Source organism: Thermobia domestica, chromosome 13 (assembly GCF_964235325.1).
Source record: "Thermobia domestica chromosome 13, izTheDome1.hap1.1, whole genome shotgun sequence".
Taxonomy (NCBI): Eukaryota; Metazoa; Arthropoda; class Insecta; order Zygentoma; family Lepismatidae; genus Thermobia; species Thermobia domestica.
The window spans coordinates 126851137-126868094 of NC_137466.1; the positions used below are offsets into that span (position 1 = coordinate 126851137).

A 16958-nucleotide genomic window follows, 5' to 3' on the forward strand; every position below is an offset into this window, starting at 1 on the left:
AACATGCTTTGATTATGTAGTTAAGAATGCTGGAATATTATTATTATTATTATTATTATTATTAATGTCAAAAGAATGAAAGAGGAGTTATTATAGTTATTTGCAAAGTCAAGAGACAAGAAAATTCCAGCCCTATTGGTTATTTTACAGTATTTAGTAAGATACTTCAAAAATGTATATGGTTACATCAATAGATTGTCAAAAACGTATCTAAAATACGACCTTACCTATATTTTACCATCAGATTTTAGTTAAAATGTTCTTTAAGAGGTCATGTTCTTAGAAGAATTAATAACCTCTTACTCGGAAATATTTAGAAGTATACACTAAACTGAACAATGAATAGTGTTTATTGAAATAGGGATTTTACGACCATTCCCAGCACTTAAGCCACACGTGTCGTGCCAGTTGAATGTGAAGACAACATCAGCTAATCACTGGAAGCAAACTTAGTTAATATCGGGTTTAGGATTTAGATTTCTGGGCTTTCAGCATCTATGGCCATTTAGCCCGTCACACATGAAGAGTGTCGTCTCTCGGCGATCACATTATCCGGGGAAAGGGAAGGATAAAAGGATTGGGGAAGGAAGGAAGCGGCCTGGGACCTATAAGCTAGGAACCACTCCGGAATTTGCCTGGTGTGAATGAGGAGAGCCCATGGAAACCTCATTCAAGATGGCTGGCCTGAAAAGCTTTCTATACTTTTTCGACCGAGTGTCCCCACCGGGAATCGAACCTGGGGTCGCACAATAATAATGGGAAACAATAAAATATAATAAATAAATATCAGAAAGGAGATGTAAATATAAAATTTACTTAAAAATTTTAAGTTTGTGTATTAATTCTTTTCTCTGAAATTCGTCGAAAACTCTTTCGAGAAAAAAAAAATTCTCCCCTTGACTCTTAAAACTATACGAAATGCATATCCATGGGCTAATCAGTGCATTTGCCATGTATTTTTAAATTCTAAGGTTCTAAGCGATAACAACGTAATAATGATTCGTATACATATGCATTTAGTACATTAATGTGTTGAACAGCTTGAGGCCAGGAGCAAGGGAAAGCGCTACATACACAAAACATGCTCATTATGGCGATAATTATCGTGACTCATCGGAGCGTTAGGCAGAGCATTCATCATATTTGAATAACTCGGAGGCCATAACAAGCGACAAAAGCTCAGCTGGACCAAGACCGTTAAATGTATAATTTTCACGTCGTAAAACACTCGTAATCTCACGACGTACGACAGAATGTATTTTTTATTTATTTATTTTCCTAAAAAAAAAAAAAACACACACACACATCTACTCTTTCGTACCATTCTGCTGATCGTAAGCATGTTTAAAGTGATTAAAGGTAAGTATCATAATGTTTCTAATTGTATTTAAAGACACGAGAGTCCACGTTGTATATTAATTTTATACTCCTACAAACAACGTACTTCATAGCTCTGAAAAGTAATCATGGTATACACAACATTTTTTTTTAATATTTCATATTGATATTTTCTTATCGAACAAGAAATAAATGGTGTAATTTACCATCTACGAAAATACATGAATTGTTACCAGACCATTTTACTGAGTTTCATTTTGATTCTTAAAAAAAAAAAAAAAAAAGACGAACGAACGGAATAATTAATAATAAACTTCTACTTATTAGGAAAAAATATACACAACTCTCAAAATATTAACTAAACTTTATTTAAAATGTAAGATTGAGATTTAATGATAATTATAATAGAGGTTATTATATGATGTCGCTATCCACGGTGTGTACTGTTATTTTGCTTCTGTCATAATGCAAGGCTTGATGGACTTATATTTCAGTATCAATTTCACCTAAAGGTGACGTGTTTCGATCACCCACGAATTATCACATACTTTGAACGTCATAAACATTAGTTTTTGTAGATTTTTTCGAACGTGATGTATGACGGAGTAACTTCAAGCACGTCATTTTGGTTCACCACAATGAGGATATGTTTTATCTTAGGATATTCTTTTTCGTTACGTTATAGGTGGATACTATTATAAAATTAATTTCTCCCCAAAACTGAAATTTTCAGTCAGTTAGGCTGGAATGTCTAAACGTCGTGACACAAACTGAGTCTGAACTCCCTATACGCTATGTGGTTAGCGTACGCGTCTTTGGCGTCTAAGGTTTAGTGGGAGCTCATATGCTTCGGATTCCAAGTTAAACTGTAGGGTTACTTGTTATATATCCTCGATGCTGAAAGGCATGCTAAGCTGCAATCCAAGCTTAAAAATTGTAGAGACTGAAATTGTAGAATAAAAGATGAATATAATTTAGATAGAATACTTAAAACAGCTAGCAGATATGTGAACAGTTATTCAAAAGTACTGGTAATGAGTACAAACATTTATGGTTTAAAATTATATTTATTTTCTGCATAGTCTTCTAATAAATCGATATATTTAGTCCATCTCTTTTCTAAACCCTGAATGCCCTTAGAAAGAAATCTTTGTCTTGACCCTCCCAAAGTGCATCCACAGCGGTTATCACCTCGCTATCATCTTCAAACTTCTTAACCCAGAGCTTTTCTTTGAGCCGAGAAAATGACTAATAATCATTGGGGGTTCTATCTGGAGAAAAGGATGAGTGTTCGAGAATTTGGATGGGTCGTGAAAGATTTTTCATGCAAAGGTACTTGGTGACAGCTCTCACTTCATTTTTCTGCAATTTCGTGTCATCACCCGCATTACTCGTATTCAAACGAGTGTAACTCTCAGAAATGATTTTATACACTTTTTTTTTTATTTTTTTTACAAAGATGTTTTAGGTACAGAGAAGCGAAATTAGTTTTATGGGTATTACAAATGCCCGATTATCATTACTTTCAGATCACCCTTCGTACAAGTCTCTACAAAAGTATAATTTATATAAGAAAACAACTTCATCCACGACTGTATTCAAGATTTATTGCAGATAGAGGATGAAGAAACTCTTAACAAAATACAAGTACACACACCTTTGTGATATATGATGCGTTGCATAGTTTGATCTTGGAAACTGTTATATACCACCACGAAAAGGAGCAATCACATTGAAATTTTAAAGTGAAGATAATGATAAAAATTACTCCAAGAAGGTAAGAATAAAATCTAAGTAATATATTAGAAGAAATAAGACCTTATTTGAACACGCAGTCCAGAAGGGAGAGGTAGTGTAGGTCAGTATGTTTAATGTGGTATTTCCTTTTTAACGGGAATATATGAGTTTAATTTGGAAAGGAACGTTTCATAGACCGTAGGCAGATTGGAGGGATGCTAATATTTCTATGGTAACTGTAAAATAACATGCGTGTGATCCAGAAAATAACTGTTTGGTTATCGTCACTATCTAACAACAACAGCTGGAAAAGGTTATCGATTTAAATTCAAAGATTAGGAAGGTGCGATTGGGTTGGAAATCGGACACAGATCTATAGTTTACTATGGATGATAGATGTGCTAACTGATACTTATTCTGCTTTGAGTTCAGTCACAGAACTTCAGCTCTTGGAGTCATGTTCAATCTTTCACCTCATATGGACCAGCGTGCTTATTCGCTCTTTTAATATTATTGATTTCACAGTTCTGAGAAATGTAATATAGTGTAAGACAAGACTGACTGTTGCAATTCTCGATTTTACCCCAATGTTGTAGTGATAATTCAGTGATTACAGTTTAACGATTATTTTCGAACCAATATCGCAATGACTGCATCTGCGCGGACACAGAATTTTTTCGTGGTACGAATTGTAAACAGTAAAGAAAAAAGTAAGTGAAGATTGTCCCCCTTTCGGGACAGGCATGGGAGCTCTAAGGACTTCAGCACTCATCGAGGTGATGTAGCCAGTACGACGCTCAGACCTTCTTTACTTTCACAGCTACCTATTTTAAAGGGGTTGGAAGAACTTCAGAGACACATTGAAACCAGGGTAGAATGAAAAAAAGTTTCCAGATCTCCTGTGCACGGGAGCAACTCCCGGAAATCAAACCTTGATCTCCGAGTTGGTAGGTTGATGGCTTTACAATTACGCTGCTGCGGCTCTGTGAATTATAAGTTCGTATAAATAGAAATAATATCTATAAAATTTGGTTTGCTCAGAAAAGACCTTCGCAACAAAATGTTTGGAACTTTGCAAGAGAGCAAGAAGAAAATTCAACTTGTTACGAAAAATAATCTTAACTTGTTTCATTTATTGTTTACTATTTATTTTAGACTTTTATTTTACTATCCTAAAATTAAAAAAGTGGCCAACTATCTATCTCTAAATTATGTTGTTTTTCTTGCTTGTACGATCTGTAGTACAAGGTAGTTGCAATTAAAGTGCCACTGTTCACGGCGGACCAGCGCGGGCTGTAATCAACGTATTACATTGAAATTTGGTAAATATACAAATGAGACCACGCGGAAGCGAGTTGCGCTGGAAAAAATAATATTTCCACTTTCCGTTACCATTGGAAACTATGGCGCTGTACAGGTAATACGCACATGGAAATGGTTCTGGATGAATGGAAAGACAATTATCTAGGTCAAGGAGGTCAAACATGTTAGATAAATGCAAGCAAATAAGGTGAAGGACAGGTGATTGTAACAGTGTAAAGGGAACAACCTTAGGAACAATCAGAGGGTAACAAAAAGTGAAACTTTATTTCCATTTATTGGAAACAAAAGGTGCAATGGGAATGACTTAATTAACATTTGCGGTTACAGTGGCCAATTTACATAACATGCACTATATGGCCACCACACACATCGGTGACATGTTGCATCTGCAAAATCACGTGCTCAACAGTAGCTCGCAGGAGTTCCGGCGGAATTTTTACGATATGTCGCTTTATGCTGTTCGTGACATCCACCAGCAACTGAACATTTCTTCCTCTTTCTGGAGCCATACGCCCGTTCTCTCGAATTTCAGCACCATCTTTATTAAGCCATTTCTTGATAGCGGTACTTTTCTCATTCTTTTCAGACGCCGATATTCCCCGAATGCTCCACAGTAATTGCTCCCGTTCTGATAGACCTATTTTAATAACAGTGCAAGATCTCTCTTATCAATAGCAATGTTGCTTCTCTCACGATCGTGTATATAAAGTGTTAGCTCGCGCATTATGGCCATTACAGTGCCACAGTTTCCAATGGTGGAAGAAAGTAGAACTAATATTTTTTACAGAGTAACTCGCTTCCGCATGGTCTCATTAGAATATTTACCAAATTTCAATGTAGTACGTTGATTGCAGCCCGCGCTAGACTGCCGTAAATAGCAGCACTTTAATTGTAACCACCCTGTATTATGAATGCCAATTAATTCTGCTCGGATAATCCCCGTGAGCCTTCAACTCGACTTGGTTTACTGCCTGTGGGTCATTGGTTCGAATCATATTGATGATCCGCCAACTTTACTAGGCTCACTTCCGATGAACTATATTTCACAAACTTCAGTTTACACATTCTAGCTAAAGCGTGGGCCACAATCGACAGAGTGTGGTTTAAACGAATAAAACGAAGACTGACTGGATATTGCCGTGTGGTAAGGGAATGGGAGTAAGTAGATTTATTAAAGCGCGGGCAGGTGGGCAAGTGACAGATAATATCGTCCGATATTTTAACAACATATAGAAAACGTGGCAACACCGCATCTTTCTCATTTGAAGGGTAAGGGGAAAAAACAAGGAATGTCCATGTGTGTGCTTTAACGGGTGCTTTGTCCTATCTGTTAGTGACTGTTGGTACTATTTGACTGTATATGCATACATGCGTAGATGTAGAAATGGCCATGTAAAACGGGGAAAAGATTTGACTAACCCTATTCATTTTATACAGATTTTCAATATTAAAGTGCCGTTTTCTCGAAAATGTAGTTTTGTGACATTCCTTCTTTTTTCCCCTTATCCTTTATTTGGTAACAGAGTTTAAAGGGAACTCGAAGTGCCACCTTCGAACGTAATAAACCCTGATCATTAGCATAGTTGAGAACATTACTTGCGGTTTAAATAATAATGTAGAAGGGTTAGCGTTGTGAATATCATATATCGTTTTCTCAAACGATGCCAAGCTCCTTGGTGCAGGCTGCAAACCGATGAGTGAAGCCGAGTGACTTACTTGAGCTCAGCTTGACTCATTTGGTAAGGCGTCAGTTCACTTCAGTAGCCAAACGAGTCACTGATACTCCATATATAGTTCTAAAGTATTAAGAAACACGGTAATAATGTTTTCAAATGCCAGTCTAAATGTAGGAGTTTCTAAATAATTTTGTCATCTATTATTATCATACATAGAACAAAATTAACAATACAAAAAAGCTTATTATCTAACTCAAAAGAGTTAATCGAAATTCCATATATAACTCAAAATATTCAAGCATCGCAGTTCGTGTACAGGATTATTAATCTAATTAATTAACACCGAGGAACAAATAAGAAACAAAAAAAAAGTTTGTCTGTTGTAGTTTATTGATAGAAATGAAATGAAATTTTTAAGTTTTACGTCCCACGGTTATGCCGGTTAGGCTAAAGGAGACGGTGATAATGAGAGATGAGTGAAATGGTGGAATGAAGAAAGTGGGAGGAAACGGGAGAACCCCGAGAAAACCCACGAGCACGGTGTTTGTCCACCACAAAGATCACTTGGCGGGGGCTGGGATCGAACCCGGGACCCCAAGCACCAGAGGTGAACCACTGAGCCACCACTGAGCCACCGCGCCCCCCAGTTTATTGATAGAGTATTGGCTGAGAACGTCAAGTAAATTTTCCGGGATCCTTTCAACATAAATAGATATTATGTATTTCTCTTTGCATAACGTTATAGAAAACACATTAGTCCTTCAACTTTACTAACATGAAATACTCTTACGTGTTACTGCAGACAATAATTTTCTCAGTGACATCCATATAAAACTCAGAAAGGTGTATTCATATGCCCTATAGCAAAGAAACTTCATTTATGAATTTCGTATATTTAACTTTCATGATTTGAAAGAAATATGTATAATATTAAAAATACAAATATAACCCGATTTAGAGAAATGTTTCTAAAACATTTACGCATCAAAACTTATTTATTTATTACCTGGTATGATAGTAAAACTGTTTGAGATTCACAAAGTGGTTTCTGTGCGATACCACGATTTAAATAAAAAAGGACTGTTAATAATCTCAACTCTTTTGTGTTATTCACATCGAATTCATGCAAGTGAAAGAGGTAGTGATATTTTGACGTCAATGTGTCCTTATGTACATAATTTGTGTATATACATTTTGAATTTCATAAAAATACTCCTCCCGTTCTCCGTGTCAGCTATTTCGAATTGAGTCAGTGAACAACATCGAACCAAAATTGGAAGAAACATAACATGACTTTGAGTACTTTATTACACGAAGTTTTTTGTTATCTCCGATAAAGAAACTGGTGAATTATCAAAAACATTGCACAACGGTATTTTGTTTTAAATAAGAGTTATATATTGCCTTGTTAGAATGTATTTTATCTATAAGGTTGTCACATAAATAAAGGACGCAACTTTTGAAATGCCCGCTATTTCTGTTCTATAGTGCTACCAATAAGGGTTCAGCTGTTGCTAAGCGAGAGAGCTTTAGCGAAAGGGAGTGGAATTCCTTCAGCCGATGGCAGCGCTTGGAATGGAAGACTAGGTGTCAAGTCAATGCGGTATATCTTTAATACATTGGTAGCACAGAACGTTGCACGATTTTAATATGTTATCTTTTTGGTCACCGAGCGTCTAATAGCACATCATCTTCATCTGTTTTCTGTACGTTTAGAAATGGAGCGCAGAACAGCGTGTTGTGATATGAAAACTTACTACATGTGAAGGACGATCATGTGCTATGTGCTATTCGGTGCTCCGTGACTACTAACCACAAAGGCAAGAGATGAAAATTGTATAAGTTCAGTGCTACCAACTTACCAGAACAGAAATGGCGGGCATTTCAAAAGTAGTGTTCATTATTGAACATTTGTACTACACATGAGATCTGTTTTACATCATGAAACTACGGTAGACTTCCAAGCTTTGTAAATTTAATACTGAAACCGGAAGTAGTCTATCTACAACTATTGATGGCAATAGTAGGATAAAATGATAGATGGGACTTCTTCATTGGATGCTGAATTCTTATCAAAAACAGTTCTCGTTCTCTGGTACCATTATTGTTATTATCTGACAATCAATACTGAAACCGGAAGTTATAATAGTCATTACTATTTCTGATATCAGTTGAAGAAATACAGCTGAAACGAAATATATTCTTTGCATTCCGAAACGAAACCAGAAACCTGTCACTTCCTATTAAAGTTCACGGTCTATGGAAATCAATATTAGAATCGAAGGTGATAGTAGATTTCTGTCTATTAGGTTGCAATAGAGGAGTGAAATCGGTGTACTAAATCAATCCCTATCAGGAAAATGCTTTTCGCTATCTAGTACTGTTTTAGTGCTGAATAAAAATTGGAAACAATTAACGTAAGTAATTTTCAAGTTCATAAAGTATATTCCATGTATTTGAATGTGTTAAATGTACTTGTTATATTTGGATTCGAAAGCTGATCTATCTCTCCACTTAAAACATATTGTAAACTGAAGAATGATAAGTTCATAAAGGGAAGAGTTTAGTCATACATAAATGATTATATTATTTCATATCTATGCTGTATCTCAGCATGTAAATGAGAAAAACACAAAATAAGAGATAAAATTGATGTGACATCCTTAACTACAATTAAACATTCTTCACATGAGAAACATTCATAAGAGATGTTATTCATTTCAAGATTTTGTGAGATATGGTGCTACATTTTAAGGGATGATTCGAATAAAATCGGCCTTCGCCATGAAGTATTTCTAGTTTAACCATTTTCTGAGTAAATCTAGAAACTTTTATATGCTGATTAGCTAAGACATATGTGGTTCTGGCAATGTTTTTGGATACTATACTTCTTAAGGTGTATGCGGAATGGTCTGTGTGTTTGTTTGTATAATCACTTGATCCTTCTTTTCCCCTTTAAGTCTTACCATCTTAACTCTACCATCAGCAAATTCTACTTTCATTGCCTTCTCTTTTAATATCTTATTAAGTATTATCCCCACACATTATGGCCACCCTTTTCATTACCTGAGTAAAACATCATATATCCTTCGCTTTTCATTTCTCCGTTGCTTCCCATCTAACTTCAGAAGCTCCCACTAACTCTAGATTATGTTGTTTCATTTTCTCTTTAAGATCTTTTAACTTCCCTCTCTGTAACATGGAATGTATGTTCCATGTCCCTATCCTAAGTATTTTCCTCCTGCTTGTCTTCGTTTCTCTAGCGATCTTCGCTACACTGATACTCTCTCGTCCAATAGTCCTTCCCAAGACATACCCCTGGTGGAGATTCAAGTGGGGGATATTTTATCTCCGGAACTATATTTTGACCTGCGAAAGAGCATTGTAAATATGTTCTCTTTCCATTGTCAACAAACTAGGGAAAAATATAGTGGTGGTTTCCCATTGCCTTTCACCTCGTAGTACCGCAGCTGTTAAACTCACTCTGACCACATATGGACCTAACGTTCAAGTTACCGTATCAATCACTGTTATTTCTGCCAAATTGGTTACTGGAGAACTGCTGTTTTATCCCTTAACACTCTTCGTCTGGCCACTTCATTTAGACCAATTCGGTAGGAGTAGTTCTTCTGGTTGTGAACTAAAGCCGACACAGCTCAACTTCCACTGTAGAAAGCAATCCCCCTCACCCAAATTATATCATGTAAAAATGGGACAAAATACATGCAATAATGCGAAGTAAATATAACTCAAATAATACACGTGGTAAGAAGAAAAGTGAATATATATAAAATAATAACATAGTGGCTACCGATGGTAAGAAAGATTGGAATACTCAATTCATATTGATGAAGTAAAACTGTTTAAATGACTGATGATAAGTATGATAGGCTGATAAGGACGAATAGAGAGAAATAGCTAACCTCAAAGTAATTATTTAATAATAAATCAGAGTGGATTTTTAAACACGATAGTTTTAGGTTTAGTTATTAATGGCTCATATGTTAATGGAAATTTGGTCTCTACTAGGATGAAATTAACCTATATTCTTCATATACACGTAAAGAGTGCTAATCAGTTGTTATTCTTGAGCTCACAAAAAAGAATAAACTGGGAAACAGTGAAGTATCATTATGATAATTCATTTAAAGGGGTAATCTCATTAAATAGTATACACTATCTTCAAACAAACTTACAATGTTACTGCTCAGCATACTTATAAAATATGTCTGATATCATTAAAAGTAAGAACTTTATGAGCTTGTTTAACATATTTGTACTTTGACGAGTCAAAAGTTCGAAAAAATTGAATCAATATTATAAATTATAGTTATTAGCAGAAGAAATAAATTCTTAATATTAAAGAATATTTTGTTATTAATGCTCCACATTGTTTTGTGAAAACTTATTTCAGGCGCACATGTTCTCTGTTCTTAAAAAATAAATAAGTGAGATTTTGAAATTCGAAATAAATATTAATGATATTAGATATATGCAGTATACTTCCATAGTGTGTTTCAAGTAATTCTATAATATATTTTAGACGTTTCTTTCATTCTATTTTCATTAATCATCTTTCACAACGGTTACCTAAAATTAATACATAACGGTGGTGGTTCTAATTATAAAATTAAATACATTAATGTTTTAAGATAGCAATACCAACATGCATTAAATTCAACACATATAATGTTATTTTTGTACAAAAATAGCACTATATAATAATATTTAGAAATAAAGGAAAACAACATTAATAACACAAAATTAGAATATTACATTGTTTCAATAGGACAAGAATATATCGTTTACTATGTTGAAAGTAGCTTTTGAATTTTATGTCTGGGTTACGTTGGAGTGTAGTATTTGTTTCTTAAAACCTAATTATCTTCTCATTGATCTAGTTCTTGATGAATATAGTAACTGAATAGAATAGAATCTCAGAAGAAGTAGTTAGGTAGAATGACAAAACTGACGTCTGATTTAATATTTTAAAGAGCATTACGATTATATATTCCAATAGAAGATAATATACTATAATTATTGTTCGTATAAAAGACAGATGTACTATATTGACATACACGTTACAATAAAAATATTGATGTAATTGGGAAATAAAATATCTTAATAAGAATTTATAATCTCAAATAACAAACTGTTCAAACGCAATAATATACTATCTATTCTGAAACTCTTACAATGGTAGTCATAATGTTGTCATAACTTACTACATATGTTGAATTACTGCGACGTGTTTTCTAATGAATCATGTTAATTTTCACTTGGTAGTGATAGAACTTAGTCGCATTTAATGACAATACTGTGTTGCAAATATTAGAGTAAATTATTAAACTGAAATTCAGGTAACGAACACAAATTGTAATAGATTAATAATAAAAATTTAAAGATATATACTTAAAGGATACAAATAGCTCATTCACAAGTTGGTAAATTTTGGTATCTTCAAATAAGTTCGAGCATCTGTTATATTAACTTGTACTGTTGAAAATGATATTTTATTGGATGTATTGCGAATAATAAAATACACTAAAATATTGAAAGTATGATATAGTTATACTAAAGACTGACATCTAATAATAATATATATAGGATGAAGTTTTTTTTACAACCCACTAGTAGTAATATTTAGTTAGCACATATAATATTGTTTTCCTTCTATTTCTATCAATAAAATAATATGACGGGGCACTTACCACATTCACCATGATGATGAACTCTAATATGCTTCTTCTCTTGGCAGGATTTCATTTTCAGCATACACTCATTTGCGTACGTAACAGCATCGGTCCCGCACAGAGGGGTGAAAGTGCTAGGGCAAGTCTCTGGGCACTCACAGCGGGCATTTCCATCGGCATCCGTTATACAGAGCTCCCCAAAGGCACAGTAGGTCGTTTCACATGGTTCTGCAATAGACGAAAAAGGAAACAGAACGATGTTAATTTTTAGTGTTAAATGATAATGGAAATTTTTATTACCTAGAACACGAAGTATCGTTGCAGTTACATGGTTTCCGCAATACAATATATGGCTAGAATGTAATTAAAAAGTTTTCACATTTCCACTCAGCACAGAAGTAATGATGTTTAGCACACAGAAATATTGTGTCAGATGTTTCAAGATTATAATAGCATACACACTGAACGTTCTTAATATATTCAATATGCTCAACATATTGAACATTCTAGATATATCTGCCTCAGTTTCTGTTATAAGAATATGGCTAAAATATTACTTTTTAAAACAAAAATATCACTGTTCATATATTTTTAAAATGTTCTTGCACAGTGGGCCACAGAAATTATTGATGTAGAAAGTCCGTGAGTTAGGCAACCCAACTAATGTCTGCTCCAAGATTAATTACGCCTGGTAGAGTAGCTAGAACAACAGCATGAAGTTGCCACACCTGCTAAAAGAACAAATCGTAAAGTGTGTTTTTGTGCAAGAGGGAGGAGAAACGCTGGCTGACGAAATGGCAGAAGGGAGTTTTTGGACACTTGTACTCACAGAAAACAGCACAATACCAGAATAAAATATACGGACACTACAGGCGCCGATGAGTAGATAACACACAGGGAACTTAAATAATCTTATAATTAACTCAAATGAGGGATTATAAACAAGTTAACTTAGTTCAAATGACTACACATACATGCGTATCAAATAATATACGTATAGATTATGCGGTATATGTAGTACGATATTTTTTTAGGTAAACACAAAGCCTTGCGCTGAGTTTTGAAACTATTAACAATAGTCCTACCTGCAAATCAATTAAAATATGTATCGATCATTCGGGGAAGAGCTCAGCCTCCAATGAAAATTTTTGGGGTGTAACAGGGCCTGAGCTCCTTGGTTCCGGCGCCACTGATTGATACGTAATACTACTTCGAAAGAAGAACTTGTCCGATTTCATTATTCGTTAAATGACTTCTCAAAATGCTAAATATTGGTGCGCAGTAATTTACGAGTATTTGTAAATATTAAAAATGCAAAATTCGATAATTCTCAAACGAGTTGGAGAACTTATCCGTACTAAGCGTATTTCCCCTTAAGTTGCAAATATAACTGAAGGTTCCTGATTTGTATAATATTTGTGAAAATTTACAAATTGAGACACAACTAGAAAAAGGGAAAACACAGCGTCAATTAACAACAATTTAAAAATGCACCAAATTAACGGATAATATCAAATACAGAATCTTTAACAGAATTAACTCTGTAATTCGTTTTCTCCATTCATTTTTCTTCCTTTATTTTCAGGATTACATCATCACTGAATTTCTCCACTGGAGATTATCTTCGTTTAGCAGCATCCAGCTGGAGCTCAGCCTTGTAAATGAAACATTTCAAAAAGTGTAAAGGGAACGGGCAGGAATCGAACCCGGGCCAGAATATTGACAAATCACAACGCTAACCATTCACCTAAAGCATAATTTCTCTGGTTCGCCTAAATAAATAGTCTTTTCTGTTCGCTCAAATCAGTAGCTTGTTTATAGTCAAATTGATTTGCAAAACCAGGAATACGTAATTGAGGACTCGCAGGGTATCATATCATTATTTTCACTAAATTATCAACATTACAGATTTTAAAAAAAATATAAAACTCTTTTATTTTCAATTAAATACGTCACGTATAGTATCCCCTTAATTGGCAAAACGTGAACGAATTGTGTTAAAAATTGCAAATTTGGGTTATTTGCATATTTTAGGTACAAAACCCAAAATTTAGTGAAATGAATTTATTGTTTACAATAAATGAAATATGAAACGTTACCCACAAGCAACTATTCCAATTTGAGGTATCTTTTCTGCTGTGTTACGTCTTTCACATTTTGTGTATAAGTTTTTTGATGGCTATGATCTCATGTTCTTCTACAAAGATATATTTGGAATATACAAATTATATATATACTGTATATACAGGGTGTAAAATAAATACATGGCCAAAAGTGACAAGGTGACTGAGGACAACCAAATAAGTAAAGGTTTTCCTATAAACATAGGTTTGATGCCGCTTCGTTTCCGAGATATAGGGTGTTCACATATCGAAAAATGAAATAAAATCTTTGAGTTTTACGTCCCACGGTTATGCCGGTTAGGTGATTATGAGAAATGAGTGAAATGGTGTAATGAAGAAAGTAGGAGGAAACGGGAGAACCCCGAGAAAACCCACGAGCACGGTGCTTGTCCACCACAAAGTCCACACGGCGCGAGCTGGGATCGAACCAGGAACACCAAGCATTGGAGGTGAACTCTCTACCACTGAGCCACCGCGCCCCCCTGTTCACATGTCGAGTCCCTACATTGGCTCACTATGGGAAAGTAAATGGAAATGTTCAATATTACAGAAATAATACAATCAAGTGAAATTATGCCTGTGCAAATACTTTTATAGTAACATCGAGAATAAAGCTAATCAACACTTGAGCTTATTGGGTTGAGAATGTTGCCAACCTGGTACAAAGTGCTATGTTTTCAAATAGCAGTAGACGTCCACACTTCAGCCTATGATTACTGACATCAAAATGTTTCTAAATATGGGGCACTATCTTCCGAAGTTTATGTGTGGTATAAATGAACGCTGCATTAAAATCATCATCACCACCACCTGGCGGGAGCTCACGTGGTTCGGTTTTTAGGTTAATCAATACGTCCACGTCTCATATAATCTTGCTGTTGAAAGGGACGTTAAACTCCAAATCAACTCAACTCATTAAGAACATAGTCCTGAGTTAAATACCAACTTGAAACCATACGTCCAAAATGAAAGTTTTTCATGCTCCTGGTATATATATATATATATATATATATATATATATATATATATATATATATATATATATATATATATATATATATATATACAGATGGTGATCAGAAAAATGGAAACACCTGAACGAAATTACAACTTACCAGATTAATATGGTGTCGGGCCACCTTTCGCCTTCAGAAGAGCCTTCATGCGACGTGGGATGGAGGCATAGAGATTGTGAATGGTAGCAAGTGGAATTTTGCACCATTACTCGTGCAGGGCATCGGCCAGTTCTGTGAGAGAGGATGGAGCTGGAAATCGTCGCCGGAGTCGTGTTTCCAAGACTGACCACAGATGTTCAATTATGTTGAGATCTGGGAATTGGGTGGGCCAGGAGAGGTGTTGAACTTCATCCCGATGTTCCTCAAACCACGCTGCAACAACGCCAGCTGTGTGTATGGGTGCATTAACAACATCCGGACCATAGGATGCAAGTGGTCTCCTAAAATTGCGACATAATCGTTGGCAGTGATTCGTCCGCTAAATGTGACCACAGGACCCAATGAAAACCATGATATGGCGGCCCAGAGCATCACCGAGCCGCCACCATGTTTCACAGTTGGGCGGAGACACTGCAGATCATAAGCTTCTTTGGGCGTTCTCCACACATAAACACGGCCCGTGGTTGGGAATAGGGTAAAGGACGACTCATCCGACCATATCACACGTTTCCAGTCCTCAACGGTCCAAGTTACATGGTCGCGGCACCATTTGCGGTGTGCGAAAGCGTTATGGTCCCTGATGAGCGGTTTTGCCCGTGCAACACGACCCCGTAAGTTCATGTCATGTAATTCGCGGAGGACTGTGATTGTCGAAACAGGGTGGGGGAGGTGCTGATTGAGTTCCTCCGTCACTTTCTCCGCAGTGGCACGACGGTTCTGCGTGACAACGCGCTTTAATACCCGGCGTGACCTGTCACTCATGATTTTCTTCCGCCCACTGTTCCGCTTCCCCGATGTGGTTTTCCCGTGTGTTGTGTAGGCCGTCATCACCTTCGACACTGTCCCACGCGACACACCTAACACAGTAGCCACTGCCGTCACACTCACTCCACATAACCGCGCACCAACAATTTGCCCTCTTTGAAAATCTGAGAGGTCTCCTATTTTACACTACCTCCGTATGCTGCAGCCACTGGACACTGCTGTTCCACTGCGCCTGATGTAGTATGGAGACCCACCTAACACATTACCACCAGCGGTCCGGTGCTGCGGGCGCCACGACACCACTGCCAACTCATACATCTGACGTGTTGCCAACTACAGGTGTTTACATTTTTCTGATCACCATCTGTATATATATATATATATATATATATATATATATATATATATATATATATATAAACTCTAGAATTAAATGAAATGTTTGAGTTTTACATCCTAAGGATATGTCAGCTAGGCTAAAGGAGACGGTGATAATGAGAAATAAATGAAAAGGTGGAATGGAAAATCTGGGAGAACCCCGAGAAAACCCACGCACAAGGTGTTTGTCAACCACAAAGTTCACTTGGCGCGAGCTGAGACCGAATGCAGCAGAGGTGAAAGCTCTACCACTGAGCCACCTGGTTGAAATTCTACAAGTCCAACATGTAATACTTCCTAAGTGTAACACTCCGATTTTGATCAAATTTAGCAGGTAGATACTACACTTATACGAATACGTTTTTTATTTTCGGCGAAAAACGATGTTAAGGGGCAAAAGCTGCCATCCAAAATTTTCAAAGTTGACGTTTGAAAGGCAAAAAGAAGTGGACCGAAGTGAATGAAATTGTGCACTGATATTATAGACGTAAAAAGAGGGAACACATGCTTCACATTTTCCTGGAAAATACAGGTAGGTCGGGCACGGATCCCTCCAAACCTTTGATCACGAAATATCAAAAGTGCTAATAACAGTTTGTTAGAAGTGCTTAAAGAGCATGAAGAATTGCAACGAAATTTCGTATAGGGGCAATGCGCAAAAATAAGCAAATAGGGTTTTTTTATTTGCTGCGGAGAAACGGTTGTGTGGGCAAAAGTACCCACTCAAAAGTTTGATGGTTGACGCCCGAA

The 16958-nt window shown here is 36.0% G+C and overlaps 1 protein-coding gene across 5 annotated transcripts in view; it reads right to left on the minus strand.

Moving 5' to 3' along the window:
• Positions 1-16958, minus strand: part of LOC145668491 (agrin-like) — a 1085796-nt gene that overhangs the window by 494448 nt on the left and 574390 nt on the right. For all 5 annotated transcript variants that reach the window (XM_081736441.1, XM_081736438.1, XM_081736440.1 and 2 more), the window contains one exon: positions 11786-11995. In XM_081736441.1, coding sequence (XP_081592567.1) covers positions 11786-11849 — 64 coding nt within the window. In that variant the 5' untranslated portion in view covers positions 11850-11995. The remainder of the gene's footprint in view (positions 1-11785; positions 11996-16958) is intronic.